Genomic DNA, 12684 nt, shown 5'->3' on the forward strand with positions numbered 1-12684 from the left:
GCAGTTTGAGATGAGAGAGACCTATTAGGTCATCATGCCCACCTCCCTGTAATATTGGGATATAGTCTCCAGAGAGAGGATGTGTAGGTTGGTACACTTAAACTGAACCAAAGGATCAAAAAGAACCAATGCTTCTATTCATCTTGATTGTATTAATGTATGTGTGGCCCTATCTACCTGGTATGGGAATTTTCTTACACTTCATAGTTGCTAACAGCACAGGTTCAGCTTCCCGGGTGTTAAAAACACTGGGCATCCTAGTGTAGATTGGTCACTGGTTGCCATGGGCATTTGCATATCTAATTGAGGCTACGTTAAAAATACCTGCAGCCCATGTATGCTAGAGCATCCTAATGCTGGTTGAGAGAAAGTGGTATTAGCAAGGGGGCTCTCTCTCTCTCTGTGTGTGTTTATGTGTGCGAGAAAGTAGGAAGGACCTGGTTTGATGGTGTGTTTTCCAGCCAAGAGGTGATGTCATGAATACTCAATGAGCCTCATGAGGGGCATGCTAAAGTCTCCTTCACTGGATGATGAACACAAATTTAAACAACAACAAAAAAACCAGTGAAGTGCGTAGTCCTCTTTAGTTATTTGCATCATAAGCTGTGTCCTGTCCAGTTTCTTTTATCTTGTATTGTTTTTCCTTCCAGGTGGGGTTGTGGCTCCCTGCTGATTTAATCTTTCAGGTTTCCTTTCTCCATCATCTCCTGCTGCAATGATTTCGATGTCCCTTGCAAAAAGGCCACCTTTGTCTGAGAGCCCTTCCCCCTCCCCCTGTTGAGGAGCTATTTTGGGAAACAGCAGCTGAGCTCGAGGATTGTTAATTGTTTGTCAAACCCTTCCAGACCCGTTAGATCCCATGCAGAGATTAGAGTGCATAGTCACATCCTTTCCTCTGACTCCTTTTCCATCCCCCTGTGATCTGGGAGGGAATGGGGAATGCCCCTTTTCCAGGCAGGGAGAGAGAGAGACAGAACATCACACATTGACACACAGTCACAAACAACAGACATACTCTATAGTCAACCACAGCTGCGAGGACAACACTGAGACATTCACAACAGAGGTGCACACTATCTAACCAGTCCAAGTTCAAAGAAAGACCCTGATACACATCCAGAAACACAGCACATGCTAAACCAATCGTGGCACAGGCTATGAAGCACCGAAACACTCTAAAACCAATCACAGCCCAGAGAGAAACACCCACACACATACATATTCCCATTAATCAAAGCAGAGAGAGACTTCTCACACACATACAACCACAACCCCAGAGACAGGCAGACAGACAACAAAGCCACACAGGGCTCTGACCTCAAAAGCCACCATGTGATTCTGTCTGAAACTTACTGCATTACATCAGCCTGGGAATGAAAGAAAGGCACTGGGACCAAAATATTGGCCTTCTTAAAAGGGCAATCGCATCCATAGTTTTAAGGAGGACTGGACTGTTTCCTTGAGTGCTATTCCCTTCTGCCTTCTTGCCTGATTTGCAGATGTCATAGAGTTGTGGGAAGGGCATGTTTATAGTAAACCCCTTTTATTTTGTGAAGTCTTAAAGTGCAGGACCCATTTATGATCATGACATATGCTGAGGTAGAATTGGGAGAGCCTTTGTGTAGGCTCGAAACAGGGTTTGGCCAAGCACAGGGCAGCTGAGATTTAATTCTATGGAGATAGGTGACACTGGAAATATAAAGGTATTAGTTAATGCCTGTTAAATTTAAGGCTATATGATAATTGACACTTACATAGCACTTTCCATGCAAGGATCTCACAGCACTTTATGAGCAGTCATGAATTTTGCCTCTCGCCTCTATGTGACTGGTGATATTATGGCCATTTTAGAAATGGAAATGCAGGCACAGAAGTTAAGACCAACATTTTCAAAAGTGGCCGCTGACTTAGGATACCTTAATTTTTGAGTGTCCAACTTGACACACAAAATCAGTGCCCACTTTTGAAAATATAGTTGTTAGCCCAAGGTCATGAAACAAATCTGTGGTAAAACCGAGAATCTCTGTATCCCCTGCTCTGAAGCAATAGATGGTGCTTTCTCTCCAAATACCTGTCAGCTTTTCCCAGGACGGCAGGATCACTGCTTACTAGCTTCCTCCACTTTTCTGTTGCCCTGCACATGGCTTGTTGGGCCATCAGAGGCAAGTTGCTCCTTGTGCTCCTTCCCTTTTTCTCCTCCTTCCCTTTTTCTCCTTTCCTCTCTTCTCTCCAGTGAGGAAGCCGATAACATCTGGTGTCAAATGAAATGAGTCAGTAAAGTCAGTGGTATAAATAAATCTCTGGTGTAACTTCTCTGAAGCCAGTCAAATTAAACCAGGGATGAAAATGGCCCTATACACTAACTGAAATCATGTGCTTACCTTGTATGTGTCCAGGCAAATCAGCAGCTGCCTTCCATACGTGTCAATGACTAACAAAGCTGCAAGGCAGAGGAGACTTGGGCCCAGAAACTTAATGTATAGTGGAAACATGAATAGAGAGAGTCCCAAGCTGCAAAGTTCAGGTACACTGATGATCAAGAGGGAGCTTATGCCAAGCCCCTTATTAATAGAGTTGAACTTTGGTCCTGGTAAAGGATCTCATTTTACTATTTGTTTCGTAAAAGGAAGGCTTGAGCTCTTTTTCTTGGGAAGTAAAATGTGTACCCACACAAACTGATTGCTAAGGCTGAAAGGAACGTGCAGCTGGGCTCCACTTCTCTAGCAAGATTTCTCCCCATGTGCACACACCACATACAGTTTTTATAGGAGATGAGTCAGTTCAGTTTGGCAGGTATCCCACACAATCATCTCACTAACCTTCTCCAAAATCTTGCTTTGTACTTAGCCATGTGATAGTTGTAGACATTTAAATTTACATGTGACCAAAAATTGATTGAGGGAGTTGCATGAAGGGGAGGGCTCTTTATGCAGGGATTACCACTTTCATTGCTCACTGAGACAGGAAATATCTGTAGGAGCTGCTTCTTAAAATGTTGGCAGCTTATCACTGTTGGATATGGCTCCAGCTTCAAGGGTTGGGGAAGTTTTATATCGAAGCCTTGGCCCTTCTCTAATCTTGACTCATCTTAGGATATGTCTGCACTGCAATTAGACACCCACGGCTGGCCCATGTCAGCTGGCTCGGGCTAAGGGGCTGTTTAATTGTTTTGTAGACTTCAGGTTTGCACTGGAGCCTGGGTTGTGAGACCCTGCAGCCAAGCCCCAAATGTCTGCAATTAAAAAGCCTCTTAGCCCGAGCCCCGCAAGCCCAGTCACCTGGCCTGGGCCAGCTATGGCAGGTGTCTAATTGCAGTGTAGACATACCCTTAAGGTCTTTTGAGGAATCACTTGGTGACAAATGAAATGAGTCAGTAAATACAGTAACTCCTCGATTAATGTTGTAGTTATGTTCCTGAAAAATGCGACTTTAAGCAAAATGATGTTAAGCGAATCCAATTTCCTCATAAGAATTAATGTAAATGGGGGGGTTAGGTTCCAGGGAAATTTTTTTCACCAGACAAAAAACTATATATTATATAGATATACACACAGTATACGTTTTAAACACACAATTTAATACTGTTCACAGCTATGATGATTGTGAAGCTTGGTTGAGCTGTTGAAGTTAGAGGGTGGAAGAGGGAGGGATATTTCTTAGGGAATGCCTTGCTGCTAAATGATGAACTAGCACTTGGCTGAGCCCTCAAGGGTTAACACATTGTTGTTAACGTAGCCTCTCACACAAGGCAACACGAACACAAGGGAGGGGAGACAGCATAGCAGACAGAGACAGACACGCACCTTGTGTGTGGGAGAGAGAGAAAGATGCACACTGCCCCCTTAAGTAAGCTGACCCATTCTTAAGTGCATTGTCTTTTTAAGTGGATCAGGAAGTTGAGACAGCAGCTGCTGCCCCAAGTTCTGTCTGTCTCTCTTCGTCCGTGGCCCCTCCCTTCTCTATATGGAGAAGGGGTAAGCAGGGTGCAGGAGCAGGGGGGAGGGGGACACCCTGACATTAGCCCCCCCCCCCCGCCTTTCGCCCCTGCACAGCAAGCAGGAGTCTCTGGGAGCAGCTCCAAGGCAGAGGACAGGAGCAGCACATAGCAGTGGGGGGAGGGACAGCTGAACTGCCGATTGATAGCCTGCTGGGCACCTGCAGCACAAGGAATTTAGGGGAGCAGGGAGCTGATAGGGGGGCTGCCGGTCCACCCTGGTTACAAGCCCCCACCAGCTAGCTGCAACGGGCTGCTCTTCCTGCAAGCAGTGGACAAAGCAGGTGGCTGCCAAACAATGTTAGAAGGGAGCATTGCACAAATGTAAATGAGCATGTTACCTAATTGATCAGCAACATAACAACGAAACAACAGTAACTGGGACGACTTTAAAAGTGAGGAGTTACTGTAATAAGGGCTGGATCCAGGGGCCTTCACCCAGGTGAAGGTGCCACTGAAAGTCTTTTCCAGCCATCTTAGAGATTCTGGGGTAAAAGAATCACATTCCTACCAACACTAATTGCTTCATATGTCAGGTATATGGCATCAGGAAATCCACAGAAATTTTACCTGAATAAAGACTATAAAATCAAGTCTAATTATTCTAACTGGAATCATCTCTTTGAATGACATCCCAGCCCCAGATCCTGCAAGCTCCAGAATCTGAATGTGACTCGTGGTGTCACTAAAAAAAATGTAAATTAGCTTGTGACCGCATAGCATGATGTCACATCATGGACTTATTTCAATGTGTCACAGACAGACAAATAGCAGCAATGCAAACCCCAAACATCCAGGCCTAGAATCAGCTTTGCTAATTAAATCCTGACTTAAGTATTTACACCATAGAACTGTAGCCTTTCCATGGCAGGGGATCAGTGTCTGTGGGTCTGGGAATTTGAGCCAATTCTTTTCCATTAAACTATCATTTTTCTCTACTATTATTCTGATTTCTTCTCCCTCCCAGTTTGCCAGAGACCACATGTGGGACACAGAACTCATGTGACAGTGAGCTTCTCCATAACTCAAGAAGGGCTGGAGGCACAAAAGAGATGGAAATAATTTCCAAGTCACAAAAGAGTTTGTGTAGCATTGTAGATGTCACAAATTGCCTATTTTGAGGCTATGTTGTTATAATAATGGGGAGGGGCAATTGCGGCAGGCTTGTGGAAGAGGGGAAAATTTGATGCCAAACCATGAACTGTGCTTTGTTTAGGAGACAGTTGCATTGTTTTCAGGAGGACAATCTCATAGAGCAGTATTTTGGACTTTAAATATAGAGTTGATGAGCTAGAGGAGAACATGAAGTTGAGGGTCTTTTGTTAACTCCTTAGTGTAAGATGCTTTCTGATGTATTTGTGGCTTGTTCCTCCCTTGGTTTTTGTTACTGTCAGAATCAACTGCACGTTCAGGAAGCCAGAATTTGGTGAAGTTCCTATTGCCAATGAACATCAGCTCTCAGGACAGGAGTCACTGGCATGTGAAAGCTGACATTTTGAGTGTTGGAAGTGTGGGAACACAACCAAAGGAATGGAAATGAATTCGGTAAATAATGGGGAGTTCACATATGGGACTCTGTTATCGTGGAGAAATTCCACCACCGTGACATCTGCCTATGTAGGAAGGACAAATCCCTCATTTTCAGCTGAATAATTACAATCATTCTCCACTCTGTTCCTCTGAAAAGCTTTCCTTGTCCACTGCATTTCAGTCCACAGATGTTCCTATTCCCACCCCCAGATGACTCCATTTATAGCCTTCATATGTTGGTGAGGGTGGCACTCAAGGGTGGGAAAAAATGCTTAGAAATCCAGGGACACATCTGAAAAGCCTCAGAAAACTGCAGTTCCCCTTCTGTCTGACTCTGGGCTTGTCTACACTGGCAGTTTACAGTGCTGCAACTTTCTCGCTCAGGGGTGTGAAAACACCCCTCTCCCCCAAGCACAGCAATTTTCAATGCTATAAAGCGCCAATATAGACAGTGCCCCTCGTGGAGGTGGTTTTTTTAGAGTGCTGGGAGAGCTCTCTCCCAGTGCTCTCCTGCGACCACACAAGCCACGTTAAAGCACTGCTGTGGCAGTGCTTTAGTGTTGCCAGTGTAGACTAGCCTTCTGACTAGCATGAGAAATCAGAGTCATTTGTAAAACCCCAGGAGTGGGACAAGTAGTGCTGATTAAGCATGATTTGTCACAACTAGCAGGCAAGAGAGTTAGGACGGAATGTGAAAAGAGCAGAACTCTGTAAAAAAGAGAAGAGATTGTGTCTCTAATAAGTATCTAGGAGAGAGATGTATTATATATCATGCAATAATAGACAATGGACTATAAATCCATTGGGTAGCACATAATGCAAGATGACAATCAGCTGACATATGACACATCCAGTGTTGGGTCGACGGACACTGAAAAATATCCCACATCTTTGATCTCAACTACAATGGCTGATAGCGTCGTCTTTGCCAGCAGTGCAATGATTTCCTCACAAATAGTCTTTGATAGATATTATATATGGCCTTTTCTATTGACATGCTGAGCTAAGAAAGGGTTGAACTTAGCAATTAGCTCTAGAACGCCAAGGTAATTGCCATTGTGTTTCGACCCAACAGTCTCATCTGAGCCATGTAATGACAGACCACGCTCAGCAAGAAAAACTATGGTTTCAACTACGCGTCTGAGAATGTTCTTCCAATAAGCACGAGCTTCCAAAAACTGGTTTCCATTTGGTTATCAATTTTGCCACTAACTTTCTTTCGGGCATTGTAGCTGCTAACTGACAATGTATGCTGCTCACTCATTGCATGATTAGTAATGTATGCAGTATTCTTCCAATCATTGAAACCTTCGCAAAACATTCCCCACTTTTTGGTATCAGAAAACAGGAAGTAGTAAAAACCATACACTTTCTGCTTATAAGTAGAATAGATGAGCCATTTTCGCTTGCCAATCTGTTTGTTAGGCTTCACATATTCAAACATTGATATGGTCAGATAACGATTCTGATTGGTGTATTCTTGCTTTGTCAATGAAAAGTCAGCATTTAGAGTCTGGAATTTCTGTGGGCCCTTCTCAGTCTAATATGCAATGAGCTCTTGAGAAGTCATGTCCCACTCGCCTGGATTGTTGGAGAAGGATATTTTTGTATTACTTTCACTGGGAAAGTCTTCAGAGGAGTGGGGTGAGACTGCAGCTAGAGAAGTCACAGGAGGCTACTCCTTTTCATCAGGCGCAGGCGCAGCGGGTTCACTTGAGCTGGTATTCGCCTCGACTTCCTCACCACCGGACTTAGTAGGAGGAAAAAACTTTAGGAGAGGAGTACCTTTCAGCACTACATCTTGTCTTTGCCATCTTTCTTTGGCCTCCTTCAATTTTTGCCATCCTCCTTTCTTCGACATGGTTTCTATTGTCCAGTTTAAGCCTACTGTGTACAAAGTTCAATATTGCTTGGGCCCACAAACACTTACTTAGCCCACAAAGACATTGAATTCATAGTCTTGCTGGATTGATTTGTACAAAGCAATATCTAACGAGACAAAAAATTTCCGATTGCCCCGCTACTGTCGCTCAGCTGTTCCTTCAATACGGAATGAAGGGCCTACAGTAGGGCCTAAAAATAGGAGGACCTTAAGGGTATAGCCTTATTAGCCTATGGGTTAATCTGGCCCTGGTGGCAGCATGGGCTAGCAATGTGAGTATGTACTCAGAGTTCTGAGCTGTCTTTTACAGCCTGTGTTGAAACCTGTGCTGCTGCATCTTCACTGCTATTTTTAGCTGCACTAGCTAGACTAAAGCCAGCATAGGTATGTCTTATCATTGGTGGTTCCTCTATTCGTGGACTATCTCTGCCATGGATTTACATATGGATGCCTGAGATAATTCAGGAGTCTGATTCTGGAACCACAGATCCACCCGCAATAGGTACAGACATTTCCTGGTGGGTCAGCTGCCTGGTGGGAGAAACTTCTTTCTTTTTTCTTCCTTCTCTCTTTTCAGCTTTGAGGGCAAGGCATGTCTTCTCGAAGCAGGCCACTGCCTGATGGAGGATGTGATACCAGTGAGGTCAGTTTGTGGCTTGCTCCTCCCAGTTTGTGATGTCCACATTGGTGTGCCTTTGTAGTATTTCGTCTGACCACCACAAGATATGTGACCATAGGTGAGCGGAGAGTAGAGGGTTTGTTTTGGGAGATGAGAAAATGGCAGTTTTGATGATGAAAGGGTCCGTCTCAAAGCCATTACAGAGAACAGTGGCAGTCATCTGATTGTGAAGAAGCCTTAGGACCTTAATACATTTTGGAGGGCAGCCAAATCTGTCCACCACCTTCCACAGGGCTTCACAATTGATGGAGTTGAAGGCCTTTGTCAAATCGATGAAGGCTATGTGCAGGTCCTGATTTTGCTCTTGAGACTTTTCATGGATTTGGTGGGCAACGAAGATCATGTTGGTTGTCCTGTGGGATGGTCTGAAACCACACTAAGATTCCAGCAATATTTCCTTAGCAAGGGGAAGTGATCGGTTTAAGAGGATACTACAGGTGAGAATTTTCCCAGCTGTAGATAGCAAGGCAATGCCTTGATAATTTCCACACTCCAACTTGTCTCCTTTCTTAAAGATTGTAACAATGTAGGCATTTCTCAAGTCTTCCAGAATCTTCTCATTATACCAAATTTGAAGAAAAAGTTTATGGAGTTTCTTTACCAGTTCTTCACCTCCAAACTTGTAGAGTTCAGCTGGTATGCCGCCTGGTCCTGCTGCCTTGTTGTTCTTAGTTTGCATGATGGCTTGTGTTACTTCTTCGAGGGCGGGGGGGATCAGCAAGAGATTCTCGTTCATGTTGTTGAGGTATGGATTCGATAATAGTATCAGAGACCGTTGACTCATGGTTCAGGAGTGACTCAAAATCCTCCTTCCATCTGGCTTTGATGGCTTCACTGTCCTTAAGGTACATTGACCCGTCTTGGGCTTAGAGTGCTGTGACACCATGGGAGCATGGACCATAAATGGCCCTTTTGAAAAAATCTCATGTCATGTTGATTAGCGTAAAGCTCTATCTCTTTGGCCTTTTCTCACTACCCCTTGTTTTTGATGTCATGGATTTTCCATTGGGCTTCAGCCTTGAGTTGCTTGTATGATTCTTTCTTCTGGTGGTGTGATATGTCATTTTGCCATATGTGACAAGCTTTTCTTTTCTGGTCAAGCAGGCCCTGAATCTCAATGTCATTCTCATCAAACCAATCTTGGAGACGGTGCGTGACGTAGCCAAAGGACTCAGTACATGCCGAGAGAATGGCAGCCTTTAATCCCTTCCAGAAATTTTCATTGCCATCATCAGCTGTAGATATGGCAGTTAACCTCTCTTGGAGACACTGCTGAAGTTTCTCACAAGTCACTATATATCTTGAAGAGACTTGACAATTAATTTCTTTTGTACTGATTTTGCCTGATTACGATGCCTTGAGACGATCTGGAAATTCATGATGGATCTAACAAGGTGATGGTCTGTCCAACAGTCATCGGTTCCATGTGTGGCCCTTGTGATGTGGACATCCTTTCGATCTCTAGCTCTAACGATAACGTAGTCAAGAAGGTGCCAACACCTGGAGTGAGGGTGTCTCCAGGTTGATCTTATACTTCTCATTTTGTGTAAAGAGGGTGTTCGTGACGACCAGTCCATGGTCCACACATTTGCTCAGGAGGAGGAGGAGGCCATTGGAATTGGCCTTTCCTACTCCTTTTCCGATAGTGCCATTCCAGAGATCTGACTCACGCCGGACTCTAGCGTTGAAATTTCCGAAGAGAACGGGTATGTCTACGCAAGCTGCAATCACACCTCCGATTGCAGCGTGGACAGACCCATAGAGAACCTCAGTTGGAATATGGCAGTTTTCAGCAGCACCAAATTCACACAAACGAGGACAAGGAAATCTGGGACACCTGTCAGATAAGTTAAGGGCTGGGGGTGCCCATGCCATCACAAGGGAGGGGCTGCTTTGGGTGAGCATCTTGTTGTGCCTGGAAGGGTGAGGGAGAGAGCCTCCTTTTTCTTTTTCTCAGCCAAACAGCCTATCTCTTTTCCCCGTTCCCTTTCACCTTGTGGATTTTACTCTGGAAGTGGGGAGGGACAGGACTCACTGGAAGATCTGCGGGGCAGAGGTTCAGTATGTACCATGCCTGAGATGAGTCCTGGGGGACTTGCATGTGCTCTGCCCAAACTGCTCTCCCGGTTCTCCTCGCACCCGCACCAGCAGACAGTGAGGTTGCTGCTGCATGAACTTCGTGGGGGTGAACGGGAGGAGACTCGGGCCCAGCCGCCTGACAAGGTTTCTGGGACAGGATCCGAGGCTGCGGCACGGCGGGGAAGGTGGCAGCCACTCGCCGCTCTGCACAGCCAGAGCGCCCCCTAGCCCGACACGCGCAGGGTCGGCTGTTGCCGGCCATGGGCTCCCCTACCTGCTCTATCGTTGCCCCTTTAAGAGCCCTCTACGCGGGGCTAGCGTTCGAACCCTCTCCCTCCCTCCCCATTGGCCAGAGCGGGCGCGCGGAGGGCAGTGGAGGGGGGCCAGTCGACTGTTAGCGCAACCGGTGGGGTGCTCTGATTGGCCGGCGGGCAGGGGCACTATATAAAGCGATCCTGGCGCGTGGGCTAGCTTCAGTCGGCGGCGCGAGCGGGCAGCGCGCGGTCTGCGGGGCCGGCGGCGCCATGGAGTTCCGGCTGGAGGCGCACCGCATCGTCAGCATCTCGCTGGGCAAGATCTACAGCGCGCGGGGCCAGCGCGGCGGCCTCAAGCTGCACAAGAACCTGTTGGTGTCGCTGGTGCTGCGCAGCGCCCGCCGGGTCTACCTGGGCGAGCCCGGCGGCGAGTGCGCCCTGCCGCCCCGCCCGGGCCCGCCGCCGCCCCCGGACTGCGAGAGGCTGCGGCGCGGCTACCGCCCGTTGGGCTCGGAGGCAGTGGCGCGGGGGCGGGCGGAGTTCCCGGCCGAGTGCCCCCGGAAGCGGAGCGCAGCCGAGCGGGGCCAGGTGGCGGGCTCCCCGGGGAAGAAGCCGCGGCGTGAGGCGGAGCCGCCCCCGCCGCAGGAGGACATGGAGACTGGCAACGTGGCCAGCCTCATCAGCATCTTCGGCTCCGGCTTCTCGGGGCTGCTCGGCAAGGAGCGTGGCGCAGCGGAGGCGACCGAGCCAGGGCAAGTCTGCTGCGAGCGGCCGGCGCTGCGGAGTCTCAACCCCTGGAGCACAGCCATCGTGGCTTTCTGAGCCCCGCCGCGGACTGACCACTCTGCGCGGCCGCCCCTACCCCGCACCACCGGCGGGCGGAGGGCCGGGACTGGCTTCTTTCCAAGAAGGCAGGAAGCTCTGGGCGGCGCTGGGAACTTTTGGGCCTTGCCCCGCCGCCCTGGGAACTGCCCTGGGCAGCACCAACACTTCACTTCTCCCTTCCGCGCACACGGACATGCCACGATCTCCTTTCCCCTGCGCTCTTTCCCACCTAGGGATCTGACTGTGCGACTCTTTGCCTTCCCATGTGGCGCCTTTCCTGCCAGGAATCTCCTTCCAGCTTGAACTGATTTCATGTCTCCCAACCCCAAACCTGCCGAGTGAAATCTTCCAGAGGATGTTTCTATCCTAAACACTTGAAGCACTCCCCCAGATAATACTTTAAGTTGGGAAAGACTTATGTTGATTGGAAGCTTCTGTTTTGACAAGCTGGAAGTCGGAACTTTTACATGGTGCTTTAAAATGGTTAACGCAGTGAACAAAAAGTTTAGACTGATAGTCGTTGAGCCTTTTGGAATAGGCTTGGTCACTCCTGGTCTTTGTTCTATAAAGGCTTGGGGATGTGCTGGGGCTCTTGTACAGTATTCTCTCTTCCACTGATGTATTTTTGTTTTGTATAAATGTAACTCTACGTGTATAACACGTATTAAATATTTTGCAGCTGTTTAAGTGTAGTCATATTTCTGTAGCCACTTGGCCGGAGAGGGAGGGTGAGGGCTAGGTAGATAGCAATGGAGGTGGTGTGGTTATGTGGCTGTGGCCTGTATCCACCCTGCACAGCTAGAGGCTTGGGGTGGTTTTGGTTCCAACTCGTCTGAACTGTGTATAAAGGGACCTTCTGTTAAGGGAAGGTGGTGAAAACCCCTCCCAAGAGTTGACCAAGCCATCTGAACTACCTCTTGCTGCAGTCTATTCCCTGTTCAGGGCTGTACTTAGGCAAGCTGCCCACTGACTTTAGTGAGGTTTGATTGAGGAGGAAATGCTGAATGCATCTCGAGTTCTCCTTATTTATAACATATGCTCATTGGTCCAGAGACCTTTAGTAATGCACTTGTGAGTGGGATGGGGTTGTAACAGTTTGAGCTCTTATTCAGAAAATAGCGTGCAAAATTGTTAGCTTAGCACCTCATAGTTCATTGCATTGAGAACAGTTGCTCCATGCCAAAACAGCACTTAGACTACTACTCATCTCTAACTTGAATTTTTCTTGTATAATGTTCTATGTAGCTGTCAGATTTTGCAGTCAGTTGTTAGGTGGGGATATCTGACTTAACCAACTCAAGTCATGGTTTCCTCCCCCCTTCCTCCTCTTCTCCCCCCCCCCCCCCAGGTTCCTATTCCTCAGAACACGCTCACCTACTTCTGCGGTAGACACCAATTGTGAGTGCTTAAAGTAATTCTGTAGAACAGCCCTTCTATATAG

At 47.3% G+C, this 12684-nt stretch overlaps 1 protein-coding gene across 1 annotated transcript; it reads left to right on the forward strand.

The window, feature by feature from the left end:
- Positions 1–10625: 10625 nt before the first annotated feature.
- Positions 10626–11930, forward strand: IER5 (immediate early response 5). The gene has a single exon (XM_054037416.1). It carries the CDS (start codon positions 10689–10691, stop codon positions 11238–11240), a length of 552 nt encoding a protein of 183 aa, XP_053893391.1. The 5' UTR covers positions 10626–10688; the 3' UTR covers positions 11241–11930.
- Positions 11931–12684: the final 754 nt, after the last annotated feature.

Source organism: Malaclemys terrapin, chromosome 8 (assembly GCF_027887155.1).
Source record: "Malaclemys terrapin pileata isolate rMalTer1 chromosome 8, rMalTer1.hap1, whole genome shotgun sequence".
Classification (NCBI taxonomy): Eukaryota; Metazoa; Chordata; order Testudines; family Emydidae; genus Malaclemys; species Malaclemys terrapin.